This window comes from Alnus glutinosa, chromosome 4, assembly GCF_958979055.1.
Source record: "Alnus glutinosa chromosome 4, dhAlnGlut1.1, whole genome shotgun sequence".
Taxonomy (NCBI): domain Eukaryota; kingdom Viridiplantae; phylum Streptophyta; class Magnoliopsida; order Fagales; family Betulaceae; genus Alnus; species Alnus glutinosa.
The window spans coordinates 9,271,827-9,293,917 of NC_084889.1; the positions used below are offsets into that span (position 1 = coordinate 9,271,827).

General features: G+C 35.5%; 2 protein-coding genes across 3 annotated transcripts; one reads left to right on the forward strand and one right to left on the reverse strand.

Annotated features, from left to right (window-relative positions):
• Positions 1–3,669: 3,669 nt before the first annotated feature.
• Positions 3,670–10,435, forward strand: LOC133865365 (putative wall-associated receptor kinase-like 16). Of its 2 annotated transcripts, XR_009899699.1 has the most exons (4): positions 3,670–4,576; positions 4,779–4,949; positions 7,325–9,279; positions 10,048–10,435. XR_009899699.1 is itself a non-coding variant. In XM_062301761.1 (3 exons), exons 1-3 carry the CDS (start codon positions 3,727–3,729, stop codon positions 8,530–8,532), a joined length of 2,229 nt encoding a protein of 742 aa, XP_062157745.1. In that variant the 5' UTR covers positions 3,670–3,726; the 3' UTR covers positions 8,533–9,444. The 2 variants fall into 2 exon arrangements, 1 of the variants encoding a protein (XP_062157745.1); XM_062301761.1 differs by lacking the exon at positions 10,048–10,435 and having other exon boundaries at positions 7,325–9,444.
• A 3,885-nt stretch (positions 10,436–14,320) lies between these two features.
• LOC133867119 (glutamate receptor 2.5-like) lies at positions 14,321–20,761 on the reverse strand. Its single transcript, XM_062303801.1, has 5 exons — positions 20,496–20,761; positions 17,157–18,433; positions 16,416–16,713; positions 15,934–16,284; positions 14,321–14,467 (listed from the first exon to the last, which is right to left on the reverse strand). The coding sequence occupies exons 1-5, from the start codon at positions 20,752–20,754 to the stop codon at positions 14,436–14,438; spliced, it is 2,217 nt and encodes a 738-aa protein (XP_062159785.1). The 5' UTR covers positions 20,755–20,761; the 3' UTR covers positions 14,321–14,435.
• Positions 20,762–22,091: the final 1,330 nt, after the last annotated feature.

Here is a 22,091-nt window from a genome sequence, read left to right on the forward strand (position 1 = left end):
GAAAAACTAAATTTATTGTGCAAGTGCACTTATTAAGGTAACTGAGATGCAATGTTCTAATGCAATCCTAAATCCCATCCCGGCCGCCTAGGTCTCTCTGCTCATAACCTGAAAACAAAAACAAAATAAGGGGTGAGCGAAAATGCTCAGTAAGGTAACCCTCAACCATAAAACGATTGAGTTAACTTCATTTTCTTTAAAACAATTATTAAAATATACTTGAAATCTAAATTTTTAGAACACAATTCAAAATTCGGCATTTTACTTAACGCATAAATTTTCTGGTTGATAAATAAATTTCTTATATGTAGGGCCCATGTACACTATTACGCCCTGTGTACTAGGGTTGCGCGGTCTACTGCGACCTCAGGCAGGTAAACTGTGGCCACAGGTCCTGCCCCGTCAGCTAATTAATTGAAGTGCACTTAGCATGACATAGGGATGGATTCCGCCTTCTCTAAGTCCTTGAACGGTTGCGCTTCCATCCAAGCAACGGTATCGAGCTTAAAATTTGTAAATCTCTGTGAATATCCCTGGGGCCAAAATAATAATCTCCTCCACACACGTGCCTTATCTATAAAAATCTCGTTCTCATAAATTATTCTTATTCCTTTAATAACTCTTGAGGCAACATGTGGGAGGGTTTTTTTACTCTCATTTTCTCATTAATTTAAAAAACTGTAACTTCCCGTCTCGGGAACCAACTAAACAATTTACTAATAATTAGAAAATCCTTTATAGCCAAAGCTTATCTTAAAACTGTGATTTCAAGAATAATATTTATATTGACAACTTTCATCTCAAAACTATTTCTAAAATAGTCCTTCATTTATCAATAAAATTTGAAATACAGAACGAGACTAATAAAAGAATAAAGTAATAAGACATAAAACAATTTGAGAAGGGGTAGAGGGTCCATTACTTCGATACTGCTACTAAATGACTGATTTGAACTATCACACACCTGAATCGATAAAACTTAACTATATCAATCCTAGGCCAGAACACAAATCATAATGAAATTTAGACCTAACGCCTCCCGGCTTTCTAATCTCTACAAGTATCATGACTATAGATGTTTTATTGCTATTATAAAAAAGCCGTATTTGGGTGTGTAAGTCTTGAGGATCATGAAAACTCTTGTATCATAGTTTACTATGAAAGAAGTGTTCTTAAAATATTATTAGTTATTAGAATAGTTCCAAAAAAAAATAAAATAAGAAATCATCAAGAAATTTTCAAAGAGAACAAAAGCCTGTGGTTATTTCCCTTCATAAAAGAAACAAGAGAAGAATAAGCTAACCATGCTTGGCAACAGTGAAGAGAAAAGAATCCAAAAGAATAATTAATTTTTGGTAGACTTGCTATAATTAATCATAGAGGAAAGGCATGGAGGTAAAAGACAAAACTTGATGGCACAAGGTTATGACACTACCTGCTACGGTACCTTGGTTAGAAGAAAAAGAAAAGGAAAAGACTGATCATGTGCTGCACAAAAAAAGGAAGAAATCCATGCTAGTACTTGAAAGAATGAATAAATAAAAAGAAAACAAAGAAGGATAATAAGTATGGGCCTTGGCTGCATCATGTGAAGGAGAAAAAGAAACAAATAAGAAAGAAAAAAAATAATTATAATAATGGTCCCACTCGGTTGTATCAAGGAGGAAAAGACACAGAAAGTAAGGGCAAGCCAGTCATGGAGACCCTGCTACGACTGTACCAAATAGAAGAGAAAGAAAAGAGATCAAAATATACCTGCAGTGGTCCTGCGTGCAACAATGAAGAGATGGCTGGTAGGAAAATATTTTGTGAGGTGAGGAAGGGAGTGACGGCTAAGTGGAGTATTTATAGGAGTAGGGTTTTATTCTTTGGCTACTAGGGTTTTATATAATAAAACAGGTATTTTAATAAGAATAAAATTGCATAAAAATATAAAATCTGGTCCTCAAATTTTTTTATAAATATAAAATATAAAAGTGGAACTTAAATTGATATAAATTTATTAAATTTAAAAGTAGGTGTTTTAATAAAATATATGAGTGGCTATTTAATATCAAGAAATATGAATCAATATCAAGAATTAAAAATTCATATATAACATCAGGTGTTTATTAATCTCGTCTAATTATACATTCTCATAGGTGGTATAGACTATTCTACCCTCGAAAGGGGTCGGGGTTATTATAGCAGATCTACCGGTCTACAAAAGTTGCGACAACAATAGACACCCCACACGCCATCACACACTACATGTTATGTTCAGTCTTACATGTGCAGTGTTAAGTGGTCTTGGGCCTTTTTTAACCCCAAAAGGTAGTTCATGAGGTAAGGCTTTTCCTTACACTTATAAACTTACCACCAATCCTTTCCACAACCGATGTGGGACAACCACCCCAACAATCTCCCCCTCACATATCAGGCCTTAGGTCGGAGCAGGAGCAACCCATTTCTCCCGCAGACTATAAGGCCTGAGACTTGTTAGTAAACCTGAGTTCTGATACCAGTGTTAAGTGGTCTTGGCCTCTCTCAACCCCTACACCTAGCTCACGAACCCTACTTTTCTTGGGCGTTTGTTTCACGTGCGCACGTGCATGTGACACACACCATACATAAGTTTGAGTTTGAGAAGAAGGTAGAATATATATTTTATATATTAGGTTGATATAAATTTTTATTTATGTTTGATTGTAATCAAATCCTAGAGATTAATTAATAACTTTATTTATATTCTCTTAAACTATCATATTTCCCTTGTATGAGTATCCCTAGTGAGCTCTTTAAATTTATTTCTAAATTTTAACTTAAGAATCTACTTTTTTGATTTTATCTATCATTTTTAAAGGCTTCTTACATCAAACTCTCTAAATATTTCTCTATTTCAACTAAATATTAATATTCTATTGGTTTTAAACAATCACTCCTACCAAATTAGGAAAAAGGAAAAGTGAAGTTAAAGGAGAAAGAAATAATAAAATATTGAATAGCTCATAAAATTTATGAGCCAAATTTGGGATGAGATTTTGACAAGAGCCAAAATAGAAAATTTATAAAGAGCTTGTTAGAGTGAAGTTTTTTGAATTTTTCATCCAATTTTAGTAAAAAAAATTGAAATTGATAGCTCACTAGGGATACTTTTTAGAATATCCTATTATTCTTATTGTAAATTAACCAAGTGAATATATAAGAGCACGATATTACCCTTTAAGCGCACTCCTACATGGTGGTGGATGAAAGCATCTAACGTCAAATCACCCTAAAATTTATCATCTCTTTTCTCGCAAACTTCCTCTATTTTCCCTTATTTTAAATTTATCCTAAATTTCTTCATTTGTGACCGACGACCGTCACTATAAAAAGATCTCATCTGGGATGCTTAATTAGTAAATAAACAGGGATAAATTAAGATCATTTGGAATTCTTAGAGTACTTTAATATGTACAGTTCTTAAAATTCCAATTGGTAATTTTAAATTAAATTGATCAGGTTTTTGCCTGCAGCTCAACATTTATATATAACTTACAAAATATTATTTACTTCTATATATATATATATAGAAGTTAAAGACTTGGTGCAGAAAATTATTAAGCCTTACCCGGCGCATTGCGTGGGTCCTCCGTATACGTGCCTATAAGAATTCCAGATCTATGGGCATGAGTTTTACTGCAAACACAAAAACGTACAGTAAACTTAAATCCTCTTCTCAGAATCTGAGAGATAGTGGGGGCTATGGGTTTTCATGGGATGCTTATGCAACTCACTTGGGTTGGTGTGCTATTATCAGGAATGGCTGCCGCCGGAGTGGCAGCTCAATTACCCCGGTCTAACTGCAGCGACCGGTGCGGACATGTAGATCATATTCCATTTCCATTTGGCATAACTGAAGGTTGTTACCTAAATAAAGATTTTGGCCTTAAATGTATGTCCGGCGTACTCACAACTGGAGATCTAGAGCTCGTCGTTACCAACATTTCTATCCAAGAAGGTCAGCTAGACATCTTGATGTATGTAGCATTTCAGTGTTTCAACGTATTGGGTGACGTTCAAGATAGTAACAATCCCTTTCTGAGTGTCCCCAGTTACACAATTTCGAACACCCAAAACGAGTTCATGGCCGTTGGCTGTGACACTTATGCATACCTTAATGGTACTCTGAACGGTCTCCCGTTCAGGATGGGCTGCATCTCCGTATGTCAAAACATTACCAGTGTGGTCGATGGGTCTTGCTCTGGGATTGGGTGTTGCCATGTAGAGATTCCACCGGGATTGAAAAATTTTAATTTGAAAGCAAACAGCTATAAAGGTCACACAGAAATATTGAGCTTCAATCCTTGCACCTATGCTTTTGTCGTTAAAAAAGGCGAGTTCAATTTCTCCTCCGATCATCTTCACAATCTAAAAGGCATTAAAACGCTTCCGATGGTTCTTGATTGGGCCATCGGTAATGAAAGATGTAACAAATCGAATTTTGTATGCGGAGGGAACAGCGAATGTTATGATCCCGACAACCGGTACGGCTACCGTTGCAAATGCAAAGCCGGTTATGAGGGAAACCCGTATCTCTCAGATGGTTGCAAAGGTACGTGCATAGTTCCCAAAATTTTAGCATATATATACAGAAATTTTGCATGAATTTCAAATGTATATTACAATACATAGTATATATGTTGTTTTCTCCTTAATTTTATTTCGGTTATTACGTACTGTAGCCAGTCACTTTTGATTAAACTTAAGTTCTTTTAAAGTTGGGGTTAATATATACGTACATTAGTGTTCCACAGACGTTAAAGAGTGTCAGGATCGGAAAGTCAGCATGTGCACAATACCAAAACGATGCGTTGAGAGGAAAGGGAATTATGCATGTTCTTGCCCCAAGTTGCACCGTGGGGATGGAAGAAAAGATGGAACAGGGTGTGAATTGAATCTCATTTCAGTGAGTGGGCTGGCCATTGGTAAGTATGTGTATATATATATATATATTTAACTACTGTATTCCATGAACTTTAATTTGCAATTGATTGTGAACTACGGTGCTCCATTAATTTGGTATTGCAGATTCTATCGTGTTATATCCAAGTTAGGTTGTTGACATGATTAATGGTTGAAATCATTGTTGGTACGGGGGAAACAATTCAATTGTTACAAAGTTTTGGGTTAGATTGGTCGCTTAAAACTTTCATTTATTTTTATTTTTTTTCTCCTCTCAAAATTGTTATATAATAAGATTAACTGTTGCACTAGTCACTTTATATATATATATATATATAATCACTAATTGTCCTAAATGTTTAAGGTGATAAAAATGATTGACTTTAATCATTTAATTAATATTATAATCCCTCAAGTGTGAGCTCATACTCCACCTAAACAAGTAAGACACAATGTGTGAAATATTTAATTGAAATTGTAGAGTCAAAGTTTAAACTCATGACATGTAGTCTGATACCATACTAAATTATTAATTAATATTAAGTTAGTATATATTAACTAACTAGTTGGAATGTTAATACTAACACACACACACATATATAAAATATACATTGAAATATTAAGAAACCTGTAAATTTTTTTTTATCAAAGTAAACTATAGTTAATTATGCTTAGTTAGTAAGTTAATATGTTAGTTTATTAACTAACTAGCATGTTAATGATATTATATAAAACACACACACACACACATAATATATATCGAAATATTGAGTAACCTATAATTAATTATATTTACTTAGTATATGTTAATTAACTAGATAATATGCTAGTTCTTGAGCTAGCTAACTAATTAGTATGTTAACTAATACACACCTATATAAATATATATTAAGTAGCATATATTACTTAATTATTAATATACATGCTTGAATTTATATAACTCATTTTTAGTAATATATTATTGGGAGAACTTCACTTAATGGTACCAAACTTTCACAATTTTTAAGATAAGATACTTGAACTTCAAAACGTCTCAATTTAGGATATTTATTTTTTTGAAAAGTCTTAATAACAGGCCCTCTATTAGAATTTTCCATTAAATTTTGCTAAAATTTCGAAAATACCCACGTATTATTTTTTTAAAAAAAATTATAATTTTTTTTTCCAAATATTCAGGCATGGATATTTCTTTTGCAAATTTTGTTAAATTCTGACCAACACCTAAATTTTAACAATTTTTCTTCTTCTTCTTTTTTCCTAAAAAAAAAAAGGATGAGTATTTTGAAAATTTTGGCAGGATTTAACAACAAATCCTAACGGAAAACCTGTTATCGAGAGTTTCTGAAAAATGAATATTCTAGTTTGAGACGTTTTGAAGTTTAGATACTTTATGTCAAAAAGGGTGAAAGTTAGGTACCCTTAAGTGAAGTTTTTCCTAAATTATTATATATTTGTATATACTTATAAGAAATATAATTGAGCTAACGAGTTGGGCAAGCAATCCGGTTGAGCTTTAAACGATCGAGCTGAACTTGCGAGCCCCTATTGAGTTTTGTCGAACGAGTCGGTTATATATTACTTACTAATCAAGTGAGTTTCTACAATATCAAGCTTGAGTTCGAGCTTTGATCAGGTTAAACCAAGCGGGTATCGAGCAGGTTGTCAAATGGACTAGTTTATTTACAGCCCTACATACGACTCCAATCATTTATAGTGATTTGAACAATGAACGACTCCAAATCATTAGAGGCGTTTTAATTAACTGAAAAACGACTTCAATCATTTGGAGCTGTTTTATGTAAATAAAATAATTAAAAAAAAAATAGTGAAAAAATTCATTGGAGTGCAGGAGTACCCAGAGCTGGGTACATCCATTACACCCAATTTTAATTTAAAATGCAAATTATTTAATTATCCCATCTACCCAAAAAAAAAAAAAAAAAAACCAACCATCAACGCATTTACCCTTCTCAAACCTTCTATCAAACACCTCATGTGCCTTATCCAAACAATAACGGAAAAAAAAAATGCCAAAAAAAAAAAAAAACTGTAAAGAACTTTCCCAGAAAATAACACCTCATCTCCTTCTTCTTGGTATGCGTCTCTCTCTCTCTCTCTCTCTCTCTCTGTCGAGTTCCTTTGGTTGCTGATGGGTGTTTTAAAATACTGTTTTGAGTCTTCTTATGTCTGCATTCTCGATCTCTCTCTGCGCCTTCTTTGTTTGTTCAAGAAGAATTTTACTAAATTTTGTTTTGCCTTCTCTCTTGGGTTGGGAAGAGGAAACAGGAATGAGAAGAGAAATGAGGGAGAAAAGAAAGGTGGGGGAACAAGGAGGAAATAATGTTCTGTTTCTTTCTTCTGAGCAATAATTTTTCTGTTAATCTCTTTCAAAATGTAGGTCTTGGTATAGGCTTTATATTTGTGCCCGTGTGCAGTATCTTGGGGTTGAACTTGATAATCAAGCAGAGAAAGCTAATCAAGCGTAGAGAAAGGTTCTTTCGGCAAAATGGTGGTTTATATTTAAAACAAATACTCTCCCGACAAGAAAGTTTAGCTGGAACAACAACAATTTTCAGCGCAGAAGAGCTGAAGAAGGCTAGCAACAATTACGATGAGAATCTAATTATTGGAGAAGGAGGGTTTGGTACTGTTTATAAAGGATTTTTATCGGATAATACAATTGTAGCCATCAAGAAATCCAAAGTTGTGGATAGAAGCCAAATTGAGCAGTTCATCAACGAGGTTGTTATACTTTCCCAAATTAACCATAGGAACGTGGTTAAACTCTTGGGTTGTTGTTTGGAGACAGAAGTTCCTTTGCTGGTCTACGAATTCGTCTCTAATGGTACTCTCTTCCAATACTTACATCATGAAAGCACGGGATCCACTGTATCATGGGAAACTCGTCTTAGGATAGCTGCAGAAACAGCAGAAGCGCTGTCGTATCTGCACTCTGCAGCTTCTCCACCTGTAATTCATAGAGATATCAAGCCTTCGAACATATTGCTAGATGCTAGTTATACAGCAAAGGTGTCCGATTTTGGAGCTTCAAGATTAATTTCACTAGACCAAACACAAGTAGCAACAATTGTGCAAGGAACTCTCGGATACTTAGACCCTGAATACTTACAAACAAGTCGATTGACCGAGAAAAGTGATGTTTATAGCTTTGGAGTGGTCCTCGTAGAGCTATTAACAGGAAAAAAGGCGCTGCAGTCATTTAAAATGCCGGAGGAGGAGACAAGTCTAACTATTTATTTTCTTTCTTGTTTGAAAGAGGATAGATTGTTTGATGTTCTTGAGAAACATATAACGAATGAAGGGAACAGGGTAGAACTGAAGGAAGTAGCTAATCTTGCGAAGATGTGCTTAAGTGTGAAAGGGGAGGATAGGCCTACTATGAAGCAAGTAGCAACTGAATTGGAGGGTCTAAGAAAGATTCAGAAGCATTCGGGGGTCAATGCCGATTCCAAGTCTGAAGACACGGCGGAATACTTGCGTGGTGCGTCATCCGCTTCTTCCAAGTACGATGTTACTAATAAAAGTATTGCTGGGTATGATAGCATGAGAGACGACGCAGTATTGGGCTCTGATGACGGCAGATGATCAGAGCTGATCTTACCAATTAATTCTTAACCAGCTACCATGTTGTAATTGCATAATTTATTGCTTCTTCATCCCTTGTTTCTTTCTTGTCTTTCTTCCTTGATTTTCTTTTGTTTCATAGAAGCTTGGTAGATTATATTTATTGTACAAGTCCCACATGGGTTATTTATGTGTGTATCTGTATTAATTTTTTTTTGGCAAGTGAATCTGTATTATTGGCTTGTATATATAGGCTCATTCTGTATAGTATTATGTGAGAATCACCTTCCCCACCTTTTTCTTTTCTCTCTTCGGTATATATCTTCTCCGCAGCCACTAGTCTTTCCAACGATCTAGTAGCTCTGCCTTCTTCAAATCTTCCTCTTCCGCACATCGTTTCGAGCCGGTGACTCCACCAATCGAAACCTTGGAAGACGATCTATCCAGAGCCACCAAAACAACTCCAATCTGCCACCGCACATGTTGCCCTGAAGATTCTTCATGTTCTGCTATATATGTGCCGCCATGGTTGTCCAATCACCTCGGTAGCAATGCTAATCGACTAATCCAATACCACAGAGTCCAAATCTGTCAAGAACAGTACCATTGAAGCTCCGACACCCCGGCGAAAGATTATGCGATGCTGCCTCATGTGCGCCACACGCCTTCATCTCTATAGCGCGTGTCTTACAAGCGCCGACAAGCCTCCAGTACACGTTGTTCACCATGTTTAAGCCAAACAGATCGCCACGTCAGTAGATTCACCAGGTTTGACTGTTGACCAGAGTTGACTAGGTGTTTTGTACTCAATTTTTCATTCTGGTTTCATATTTTTTTGTCTGTTTTTGCATTTGACACCATTGAGCACCATTTTCTCTAGTTTTGGATAATCCATTAGCTCTTATGATTTAGACTTCTTTCTTCGTCGCACAAACCGAGGTATGTACCATTATTCTTCTGTTGTATGTTGATGATATATATGATCATTATCACTGGAGACGACCTCACTAGTATTCGGGAGCTCAAACGGTTTTTCGGTCAGCATTTTAAGATGAAGAATTTTGGTCATCTCAGCTACTTTCTTGGTCTTGAGATTTCCTCTTCTTCTTATGGTTACTATTTGACACAAGTCAAGTATTAACTTAATTATGAAATCATCAAAGATTAGTTGGAATTCAAATCATTAGATTCAAGTTCATAGCTTTCAAGTTCACATGCGTATACTTGGTGTAATTGCCATAGGATTTGCCTATTATTCAATTTTAACTTATTATGTTTTCCAGATCATCTAATCCTAGCTAGCCATAGGATTTATCAAATTCATGTTTAACTTCGGTGGAGATTTTATTTTCTTTGGGTATCAGGTAATATTAGGATTTGAATGTACGTTATTAAAATCACAACTACCTGCATTTCGTGAAATGCATCTTCTTTCTGTCATTTTTTAGATGAAAACTAGTCAAAAAGAAAAGACTTCATCAGAATAATACATGTCCATTTTGTTCACTCGAGTAATTTATTTTTTATTTTTTTCAGAATAAGAATCAGGCTCCAAACAATTCCGAAGAAATCCAGACAAAGCAACTCTTCCCTAGCTAGGGTCTTCTAATTTCTTATGGGACGAGAATTGTCCTTCTTCTGTATGGAGATTGAAACCTGACATAGACTCGAGAGAGAAATAGGATTGCCCATGTGAAAACTCTGCTATCTATGAATGCTACTGGTTTGAAGTGCATTCTCAGCTGATGTTTTCGCTTTAGACGCACTAAGAGTAAAAAATACAGAGTTTGTGAGGAGAATGCTCTCTTGATCTTTTTCTATTACTTGCTGGGCATAAATAGCCATTGTACAAAGCTTTTTGATCCTATAATTTAGGACTGATTGACAATCACATATTTACAGGGATTCTAGTAATTATAGTCTAGGATTCTAGTAATTATAGTCTAGATTACAGCTAGCAGTAGGGACAAATTAGTGCTAGATTACAGGAGAACCAACTTGGAGATAATTGCTCCTGATTGTCAACAATGACAACTTGATTGTCAACAGTGGGCCAACCTTGATGGACCAACCTTACCAACCTTGCTCCTAATTGTCAACAATGACAACTTGATTGTCAACACTCCCCCTCAAGTTGGTGCATAGATGTCGCTCATGCCTAGTTTGTCGAGACAGTCATTAAGTGCTTGGTTTGATACTGCCTTGGTCAGCACATCAGCAATCTGGTCTTGAGATCGAACATGAGGAACTTCAATCAATTTTTCTTCCAGTTTCTCCTTGATAAAATGCCTATCAACCTCAACATGTTTAGTTCGATCATGTTGGACAGGATTATGGGTAATATCACACGCTGCCTTGTTATCACAATATAACTTCATAGGGCTGACTTGCTTAATATGTAAATCTTGCATCAGATTTCTGATCCATAATAACTCACATATTGCCTTAGCCATTCCTCTGTATTCGGCTTCAGCACTAGATCTCGCAACTACCTCCTGTTTTTTACTTCGCCAAGTAACCAAATTTCCTCCTACAAACGTATCAAACCAAGCATTTAATGACTGTCTCGACAAACTAGGCATGAGCGACATCTATGCACCAACATGAGGGGAAGTGTTGACAATCAAGTTGTCATTGTTGACAATTAGGGGCAAGGTTGGTAAGGTTGGTCCATCAAGGTTGGCCCACTGTTGACAATCAAGTTGTCATTGTTGACAATCAGGAGCAATTATCTCCAAGTTGGTTCTCCTGTAATCTAGCACTAATTTGTCCCTACTGCTAGCTGTAATCTAGACTATAATTACTAGAATCCCTGTAAATATGCGATTGTCAATAGTCCTAAATTATAGGATCAAAAAGCTTTGTACAATGGCTATTTATGCCCAGCAAGTAATAGAAAAAGATCAAGAGAGCATTCTCCTCCTGAAGTGAAGACTCAGAATAATACATATCATTTTCATGAAATACCACATCAAGGGTAATATAAAGCTTTTGAGAAGGGGGGTGATAACACCGATAGCCTTTTTGATGCAAGGCATAGCCAACAAATACACATCGAAGTGCCCGAGGTTCCAACTTAGTTCTCAAGCCTTTGTGAAGATGCACAAAGGCTACACATCCAAAAACTTTAGGGGACAAATTTGGTATGGTTGGAGCACTTACAGTGTGCTGAAGGACATCAAAGGGAGTCTGAAATTGCAGGGAACTAGAAGGTACACGGTTGATGAGGTAGGCTGCAGCGGTGACAGCTTCACCCCAATAACTGGTGGGCATGTGAGCTCCAAACAAGGAAGTACGAACCACCTCAAGAAGGTGACGATTTTTCCTTTCAGCTACCCCGTTTTGTTGAGGGGTGTAAGGGCAAGTAGTCTGATGAACAATGCCATGTAAATTCAGGTACTGTTTCAAGTCTTGATTGATAAACTCGCCTCCATTATCAGTGCGAATAACCTGAATGTTAGATTGGTATTGAGTTGCTATCATTTTGTGAAATTGCTGAAACAAGGAACTCACTTCGCTCTTTGATTTCATCAAGCAAATCCAAGTCATACGAGTGTGATCATCAATAAATGAAACAAACCAACGTGCTCCATTCAAAGAAGGAGTATTTGCAGGCCCCCATACATCAGAGTGAATAACCATAAAAGGAACAGGACTTTTATTCATGCTAATGGGAAATGAAACACGATGGCTTTTAGCCAGTTCACAAATGTCACACTTAAAATCTGAAACAGTCAATTGCGAAAAAAGTTTTGGAAACAATTTCTGTAAATATCCAAAAGATGCATGGCCTAAACGCCTGTGCCACAACCAGATTTTTGAACTTTTCAGTTTATTAGGTGTATTAGCTGAAAAAACTTGAGCCAACTGATTTGAGCTTGCGGGCATTAGATCCAGATAGTAGAGCTTCCCTCTCCTAGTACCATAACCAATTGTCTTCCGAGTCCGAATGTCCTTAAAGACACAAAGGTTAGGCCAAAAAATCACAACACAATATAAAGCAAGGGTTATTTGAGCAACAGACAATAAGTTATGATTAAGGGAAGGGACAATCAGAACTGAATCTAAATTCAAATTTTTTGTAAGAGAAATTGAACCTTCTCCGAACACGGGAGAGGGGGTACCATCGGCTGTGGACACTATATGTTGGTCTGAGGATTTTATGGATTGAATATGATTATTGTCAAAGGTCATGTGATTTGTGGCACCTGAATCAATTATCCATTCATTATGACTAACAGAGGTATGAAGAGCCTTACCTACATTCCCAAAAGTAGCAATGAAAGAGGAAGCTTTCTCAGGATTACTGGTGGAAGCGTGACTGGGTTCAACCACAGCAACAGAAGCATGATGGTTTGTCTTTGAATTTCGTTTGCGAGGTGCCTTGGCAAAATCCCACCATTCTGGATATCCAATCAATTCATAGCACCGTAACTTAGTGTGTCCGGTTCCACCACAATGAGTACACATACGTTCTGGTCGTGCAGCTCCTATTTCATAGCTGCGATTTTGTGATCCAACCGGCTGATTGTGATCATGATTCAGTGGACCAGATGTGCGATCTGGTTTCGGTTTTGTTTGCATTTGTTGATACTTGACTCGGCGAGCTACCATAGCAGATGACTCTGAATGTTCAGGTTCGCCATTCAGTGCAGCTCGACGAACAGAATCACGACGAACATACGCATAAGTTTCTTCAAGATCCAGTACAGGATCCCCCCTGAGAATCTCACCTCGAATTTGTTCAAATTCTGCATCTAGTCCATTCAGAAAAATATGCACCCGTAGTCTCTCAACTGATTGTTTATAGGCAATAACATCATCGGGATCTTTCATGACAATTTTATCACAATGATCTAGCTCTTGAAAAATTTCTATCAGATCACCATAATAGGTGGAGAGAGGACGACCAACCTGTTTGGTAGAGAATGCTCGTTGATTCAATGCAAAGAGTTGCGATTCATCTGCCCCGTCATAGAATGCTTTGGCAAGAGCAGTCCAGATTTCACGTGCAGTAGGCAATCTAAGATAGCGTTTCATAATCTCCGATGACATAGAGGTCAGTAACCATCCTTTGACCTTTTGATTCTCAGCATACCACTTTGCATAGGAGGTATCAGTAACGTTTGGAGATGTTTTACTCGTAAGATATTCAAGCTTCTCACGCCCTGCAATCTGCATCTCCATGATTTGAGACCAGATATCATAATTGGTTTCGGTAAGGATGACATTAGTTGTGAAACTGGGGTTTTCTGATTGAACATGGATAACTGGTACAGTGGATGTTGATTCGGGTTTGTCATTAGTCATGGTGCGAGGGATATATGAGAATTCAGGCTGTGATAATATAGAACGAATAAGAAAACCTCGCTCTGATACCAAGTCAAAAATACAGAGTTTGTGAGGAGAATGCTCTCTTGATCTTTTTCTATTACTTGCTGGGCATAAATAGCCATTGGACAAAGCTTTTTGATCCTATAATTTAGGACTGATTGACAATCACATATTTACAGGGATTCTAGTAATTATAGTCTAGGATTCTAGTAATTATAGTCTAGATTACAGCTAGCAGTAGGGACAAATTAGTGCTAGATTACAGGAGAACCAACTTGGAGATAATTGCTCCTGATTGTCAACAATGACAACTTGATTGTCAACAGTGGGCCAACCTTGATGGACCAACCTTACCAATCTTGCTCCTAATTGTCAACAATAACAACTTGATTGTCAACACTAAGGTTATTAAGAATGCAAGTGCAGAAATGAAACCTGAAATAGCAAATAGGCCGCAGAAAGGCTCAGGACCTAATTCTGGATCATCGTTCAAGTTGGACGAAGATGAGCAATTGTTAGAAGAGAGTAAGTTTTTCTCTAGTTGCTGCATTTCTCCACTTTGTATCACTTCAAGGATTGCCTTCGAAATGTCAAAAACCAAAGGAGAACCTTTTGGGAAAACCTGCCGCATGAACCCAAATTAAAAAGTGCGTCCAAGATCAATTTTTTTTGGGGTAATTACCTTTTTCCTCCATGAACTACCAACTTTTGCGCAAAGCCCCAACACTTCCTGGTTCATGTCCTAACACAGATTTTTCCGCTGAATCAAAATTGAATGAAATGTCGTTTTGGAAAGAGCTGGGAAACCCAAAATCTGGCAATGCCAAACTACTATCCCTCTGCGTCTGAGAGATATCAAGTTGTTCCTGGAAGCTTGCTTGAATTGCCAAATTATCTTCCACGGGTATTGCACCTGTAAGAGTTTTGAAGGCAAATTCTAGGCATGGATCCAACCAAGAATCCCCGAAAGGAAAGGAGAACTGTGGATCTATCATTCTTTCTGAGGCATTTGAGGTGGCTCTTTGGAAACAACTTGGGATTCAAGAGGCTTTTCGCTCTTGTTTGATGGCTCTCCAAGTACGGGAGTATTTTGGTCGAGTTGGTAGTTTGTAAGAGCTTTGCACAAAAGTTGGTAGTTCATAAAGAAAAAAAGGTAATTACCCCAATTTTTTAAAGAATATGATGTTTACCTAATAATATTAACTATTAAAGTATAAAATGTTGCAATGTCAGATTCTCATGTTTTAAAAGTTTGCAATGTCACTCACTCCTAAGATTAGAATTTATGGTTAAACTAAACGGTTAAAATGTAAAATGTTTCTTGTACCCTTATAGGTTAAAACGGTTAAAAAAATTATTATTTTTTAAACAGGGGGATTTTAGCGTCCTCCGTTAGAATTTAACATAAAATCATAACGGAAGAGTGACATAGCAAAATTTTAAAACATGAAAACCCGACATTGTAACATTTTAAACTTTAAGGATATAATTGCAAATGTGCCCAAACATCATAGAATATAAGTGAAGTTTCAAAAAACAAAAAAAAAAATGTCACTTATCACACTTGATCTTTCATCACTTTTACAATTATACACTTAAACTTTAAAAAGTGTTCATTTAGCGTATCCATCTTTCAATAAATTCAATTTCACCGATTCGTTAAGATTTTTCGTTAAATCCTGTCAAAAATTTCAAAATACCATTGTTTTTTCATTTAAAAAAAAAAAAAGTTTCAGGCATGGGTAATTTTTCAAATTTCGGTAAATCTCGACTAACACTTAAATCCTTGAAATTTTTTTTTCCTAAAAAAATGTGGGTATTTTAGGAATTTTGACACCCCCTAGCCTCCATTAGGATTTAACGAAAAATTCTGAGTGTTGAAAAAAAAAATGAAAGATTGATATGCTAAATTGATATTTTTTAAAGTTCATGAGTATAATTGCAAAATTTATAAAAAATTAACAGCCATAAAAAATTAAAAAAAAATTAAACACCCCCCCCCCCCGACCCGAAGATAAAGGCCAGGAGAAGAGGAGCTTACAAATCCCAGGCCACCCAGATTGAATGTGGGTCCTGTTGCGGTGTAACCTTTGCAGTATTTTGCGAGGAAGACTTTAGCATGCGGGCCAACAAAAAAAGCTACTTGAATGTCCCCCCTCTCAAAGGCTTGAGGGTAGTCGTTTATGGAATGAACTCCTTTGACATTCTCAGGCTTAAAATTTAACACGTTGATCAAATATCTTACAATGAAAGAATTCCCATTACACCCAACTGGTGCATTTGTTCTCTGAAGTGTCTCAATATCTGGTACAGACGGTTTAAACTGAGAGACAGTCATTCTGGATGTGAGCCCTGCTGTGAAACTGGCCGAAACAATTAGAATCATAAGAAACCATGGCGCCAACACAAAACAAGACAAATTGTTCCTAATCGGTTCTCCTGCAGAGTGTAAAGACATCAACTGTATCAACTCTAGTACCTAGCTATTATATATATATATATATATATGAATCCAACAAAAGTAGTAAACTTTAAGGTTTTTTTTTTTTTTTGAGTGGAGATAGACGTACTTTGTATGAAGAAAAGGACAGTGACGGAAAACCAAAGCATAGCACCTATGCCCTCGAATTCTGGATTACCTCCATTTTCAATCAACCAAATTACTAACCCTATGAATAGATGCATCGCCACCATCAAAAGCCACATTTTTTTCGTGAAGACCTTGATGAACAACCATTTTTCTTTGAGCTTATCTGGTTTCACAGTGACAACCATCACAAGTCCAGATTCAATATATGGCAGCGTAAATTCAGCGTATTGCATTCGATATGCCATTATTTCTGTGTCACCGACTGCTGCATCCAAGCCCTGTTTTACATGTCATTCATGTTCATCAATGTCAATATATATGGAAGTGCATGCATGTCATGCCATTAGTAACACCACGTAAAAAAGCATAAACATATATGGTAACAAAGTTCTGAATTCCAGGAGTACAAATTAAGTTTGTTGCATATAAAAATTGTGGTTTTAAGCTAATTAAAGCGCAGAAAAAGTATTATTTGGGAGTGCATTAAAAAAAAAAATTACAATTTGAAAAATAGAAAAATCTTCATTTTCAAATCGCAAATAATAAAGTGTACTTTAAAAAAAAAAAAAAAAAAAAAACACACACACACATGATTTTAAAGTTCAAACTCTACGTTTTTAAAAATTACATTTTCAAATTACATGTTTTAAAATCGCTATTAATCACATATTTTAAAATCACAAATCCAAACAATTAGGCTAAAAAAGGTCCGTAAAACTACCTTATAATAGACCTGTTGCACCATATCATCATATGATCCATTGAACGGGACAAAAACATGAGGCAATTTATAAGGGAGACGTTCGACAACTGCTTTAAACACATCAATTGAGAAACCGGATATGAGTGTTCTGTTCGTCTCATTGTCGTAATTTAATCTCACAAACTGATTAAAGGCGCCCCTGGCAGGAACCCCTATCTTCAATGGTTTCTCCTCGGCATCGTAAGTCCAACCCTTTGGCACTGCTTGCAGGCCACCTGGCCAAAATAGTACTTGACCCATTACTCCATTAATAGAACCATTAAAAACTCGTACTTTCTCCCCATCATGCTCGGTAAAGTCCTCTGAGAAACCAAATTCCGGTGACCAGAATGCTACCTCCTTGTAGCTTTTGCCAACCACATTAATGATTTCAAAGATTGGTAATTTCGACAATGTACTATTCTTGAAGCTTATCTTTCCACTTAGACCTTCGAAGTTGGTGGACAAAATTTTTTCCCAAAATCTTCCCTGTGATATCTTCATGGCCTGAGCAATAGCCCATGTTGCATCATAAGCACGAAGCGCAAAAATGCTTGGATTTGCATTCTCTTCTTCTGGGTACTTTGATCCATATTTCTTTCGGAATTTGATTTTAAACTGCTTGAAGTTTTCACTAGAAGACTCAAAACTGGTCTTAAAACCAAGCACGCCTTGCATGTTGAATGTGATTGAAGAATCAACAGAATCAAGAAGGCTTGCAATCTCATCGGTTACGATCCATACGTAGCCTTTTTCCATCATACCCATTTGGTTTGCCTTTTGAAAAAGCAAAATAGCTAACTCTAAAGAAGACAGCACAACTACGAAGACCCTGTTGCTGTAGCTCCGCAGCTTCTTAAGCTCTTCCTCAATGGCTGGTTTTGGGTCTGATGAAAGAGAAGATAGGGAAGGTAAAGTTGAGTGGTGTTCAATCTTTGAGCCAACAGCTTGAAGTGAATCGGAAAGGAGAGTTAATGTTCCTAAATTGTTATTTTCGTAAATTGTTGTCACCTTTCGCCAGTTGAAGTGGCCTACGATAGCAGCAATACACTTCATGTGGAGGTTGGCATCGGTAGCCATTTGAAGGAAAAATGGCGGTTGAAGTGGTATTACTGGTGGGACAAAAGCTGGTGAAATTAGCGATAGGATAGGGATATCCTTGGTGGCTTTACCGTCATCAGAGATTATAGCAGCTTCCTGAAATGTCAATGTTCCGATGATGGTTTGCAATTGTTTGCTGTCAATGAGTTCAATTGCTGCAGCGAAAAATTGTAATGTTTAATTTCACTATCTGGTGTTGTTTTGTTGCAACTCAGAGCCATGGGCGAAGTTTTGCTTACATATTATATTATTACTACGTTCCACATCTAATTATCAACTATCAAGTAATTCTACATGTACATTAAGTGTTTATCAATTATCCATCAAAAAATGAAGTGGCATTTAAAATCATCATTGGGCATGTGATTGATCAAATGATGATTTTAAAAGCCACCTCATTTTTTTATGGACACTTAATGTACTATTAGAATTACTCAACATCATTGGACATGTGATTGAAAGTAATTCTATAGATTGAGAAATTGCCTGGAAGTTCATGTTGATTCTAGTGTACTTATAATAGATCCTATAAATTAAAGCTAAAGGCTAAACACCTTCAAGAATTCTATATCCTGAAGTTCTGATGTTCAGAGTTAAAACATTTAACATATGTGGATCACTTAACCTAAAACCAGGAGGTCAATAACCTCTGGTTGACTTAATCCATGGTATTAGATGAATTCTCAGAGGACATAGGGATATTAGCAATAGCCACGGTATTAGATGTACCGGGTTGCTCTTGTTTGGCTTTCACCAATTCCTTAAGCATTTCCTCAATTTTCTCAACAGACTTATTCTTGTTAACCTTTGAACTATTTCCCAATTTTAACTCTGGAATCTTAATTAAAGGTTTCTCTTGCTTAACAGGCTTATTGTGAAGTTTTTCTTCAATTTTATCTAACTGGTTACCTATGGAGTTTAGGTATTGGTTGGTATAATTGTTCTACTCAATGACTTTCTTTACATCTAACACAGATTGATCCCTTCCAGGATGCTCAAGATCCTTATGATGGGTTCGACATCTAAGTTCAGCAGTGTCTACTCCCGTCGGCACAAGAAGACAAATAAGTGAACAGTGTTTTGTCGGCCACCCGACAATATTCATGATTAGTTATTTTTTCAATGAGAACAATGTGATAGAGTATGATAATCTCACTTACGGGAATATCATAAGTGCAATCCAAAAAGAAGGTCTAAAAATGTGTATTGATATGAAAATATCAAACCAAGCCAGTAAGGATAAGAAAAATGCTAGGTATGAAATGAGAAACTTTTGTGAGCAATATGGTCTACCTTCTGTAACATCATCTAAGAAACATAAGAAATCTCGTGGTCCTATTAATGAGATCATCCCTAAAGAAGTCCAAGAAGCTATAAGATTATTCTCCACAGTCAAAAAGTTAACTCAGCAAGAAGCCCAATTGCCAAAAACATTTCACTTCTTTGCCCATTACAAAGTATCGTGGATTGTGAAATGACAAGATATTCTAATCCAGAACTGTATTGCCACATAGTTCTCTGTTAAGTGGTGGGATAAGTTCGACTTCTTCAAGATTCAATCTCACTTAAACTTCATACTTCTGCTTCTTAAATAAACTTAGGAGGAGGGCTTGATTGCTGGAATCACAGGATACCGGCATGCTTAGTGCTATTAGGCGTGCACTGAAAGCAGATTCTTTCTGCTTTTACTTTGGGTAAATCGTACCAAAAATGAGATAAACTTAGGTGAATAGTAAAAAAAAAAGTCACTATTCATAAATAATATCTTGTCGATCGCCGGCAAAATACTATTCACTTATTTGTCTATATATATATATATACACACACGAGTCAAAGTTGTGTAGTTTGTCAATTAAATCTTAAAGATTTTACACAAAGTTGATTTGATTAAAAGTAGTTAACTTTCGAGTCAAACACAAACTATTAACCACTTATTTGATTTATGTGCAGTAGGAATTTCTAAAAATATTGGATAATGTAAGTGAGAAATGATTTTTGCACATCTTTTGTATATTTTTTATATATCACTTTTTTAAATCAATTATTAAATTTGTAGGATCCACAAAAATTTACATATAGGTCTTACAAATTTAATAATTAATTTAAAAAAATGATGTAAAAAAGTGTGGATGTAACATGTTTCTGTGACGGAACCCACAACCTTTGTCCGTCCTCAAATGCTGACACGTACGTTATATTTGTCCTCAGAAAGCTTACCAGCAAAAGTTGCTTGAGCCGAATTTCCATGGGAGTCTTTAGGCTGCAAGACCAGCTGCTTAGAACAATTCAAACGCTGCAAATCTTGTACGGCCAAATCCATGGCTACTTTCTGTTCCTTGCCCACCCGAGAATTATAATCAAAAACAGCACCTACACTTGCAGCCGTTTTTGTCTTCATAGCTTTTGATCCTACGGCCGTCAACAGCAATAGTACTAAGAAGCAGAAAGAAAGACTAGGAGACATTTTTCTTTCCATGGCCGGAATTTCCTCTGCGGGTGCGAAGAAGAAGACAGATGATAAATTTTAATGACTTGACTTTGAGAAAAAGACTAAACTATATATATATATATATATATATATATATATATATATATATATATATATATATATATATATATATATATATATATATAATTAAGGTAGGGGACCACCTTGTCACATAAGCAAAGTGGTAAAAAGTTGTATATTTAAGTGATAGTGAATCATTACTCATTTCTGTTAATTAGCTATGTTTGCTTCAAACTTATAATTTACAAAAGTCAAACAAAAAGTCATATTATAAAGGGTTAAATACACTTTATTTTTTAGGTCTTAAGTTTCAATTCGCATCACAAATGATATTTCAATTTAGAGAAAAGACCGAATTGATACCTCAATCAAGTTTTTCATCTAAAAACTAACGGTTCGCCACGTGTCAACCTCTGAGATTGACATATGGTACTATATAAAAATCTTTAAAAATTAATTAATAAATAATAAAATTAAAAAAAAAAGTATATTAAAAAAATTGAAAACATAAAAAAATAAAAAAATAAAAAAACAAAAAAAAAAAAACAAGGGGTGGCTCCTTGGCCACCATGGGGTGGCCGGCCACCCCCATTTTGGCCTAAGCCACTCCCCCACCTTTTTTTTTTTTTTTTAAAAAAAAATTTTTATCATTTTTTAATTAATTTTTAAATATTTTTAATTTTTTTTATATAATGCCACACGCCAATCTCATAAGTTGACATGTGGTGGACCGTTTTTGGATGAAAAATTTAAATGAGATATTAATTTGATATTTTTTCAAAATTAAAGTATTATTTTTGATGCGAATTGAAATTTAAAAACTAAAAAATAAACTTATCAAAACTCATAATAGACAAAAAAAAAAAAAAAAAAAAAAAAAAAAAAAAAAGGTAGTGTTTAACCCTGTATTAAAACATAATTGACGACTACGAAGCATTGATAGAAAAATGAAGCGAGTGACGAGCGAGACTGGGAGAGAGGGAAGAAGTCTGACATGCAAATTCCAATAAAGAATGTTCATAATTTTGCAACGTGGTGTATTATATTATATATTTAAAAGAGGTTTTTCGGATGAAATTAGTGATTAAATGCCCAAGAAAATAAATAAAGGATTTAACATTAATAAATTATACATCTTAAATAAGATGAAACTAATATTAAGTTCTAAGCGATTATATTTAAATAGTTGTAATAAAATGGGTTTAATGTAAGGTGATGGAACTAGAATAATAAATAATAATGAGTCTTAATAGAATAAATAATTAATTAATTGGATAAAGTATAGTTAGATTAAATATTAGGGT

What these genes read in the sequence shown, in the direction of transcription:
- LOC133865365 (XM_062301761.1), top strand. Translation starts at nt 3,727, where the DNA reads ATGGGTTTTCATGGGATGCTTATGCAACTCACTTGGGTTGGTGTGCTA. An exon ending in TCTCTCAGATGGTTGCAAAG is followed by an intron (nt 4,577 to 4,778) that starts GTACGTGCATAG and finishes AGTGTTCCACAG; the next exon opens with ACGTTAAAGAGTGTCAGGAT. An exon ending in AGTGAGTGGGCTGGCCATTG is followed by an intron (nt 4,950 to 7,324) that starts GTAAGTATGTGT and finishes TTCAAAATGTAG; the next exon opens with GTCTTGGTATAGGCTTTATA.
- LOC133867119 (XM_062303801.1), bottom strand. Translation starts at nt 20,754, where the DNA reads ATGGAAAGAAAAATGTCTCCTAGTCTTTCTTTCTGCTTCTTAGTACTA. An exon ending in GGCTCAAGCAACTTTTGCTG is followed by an intron (nt 18,434 to 20,495) that starts GTAAGCTTTCTG and finishes TTTTCGCTGCAG; the next exon opens with CAATTGAACTCATTGACAGC. An exon ending in CCTCGCAAAATACTGCAAAG is followed by an intron (nt 14,468 to 15,933) that starts GTTACACCGCAA and finishes TTCATGCGGCAG; the next exon opens with GTTTTCCCAAAAGGTTCTCC.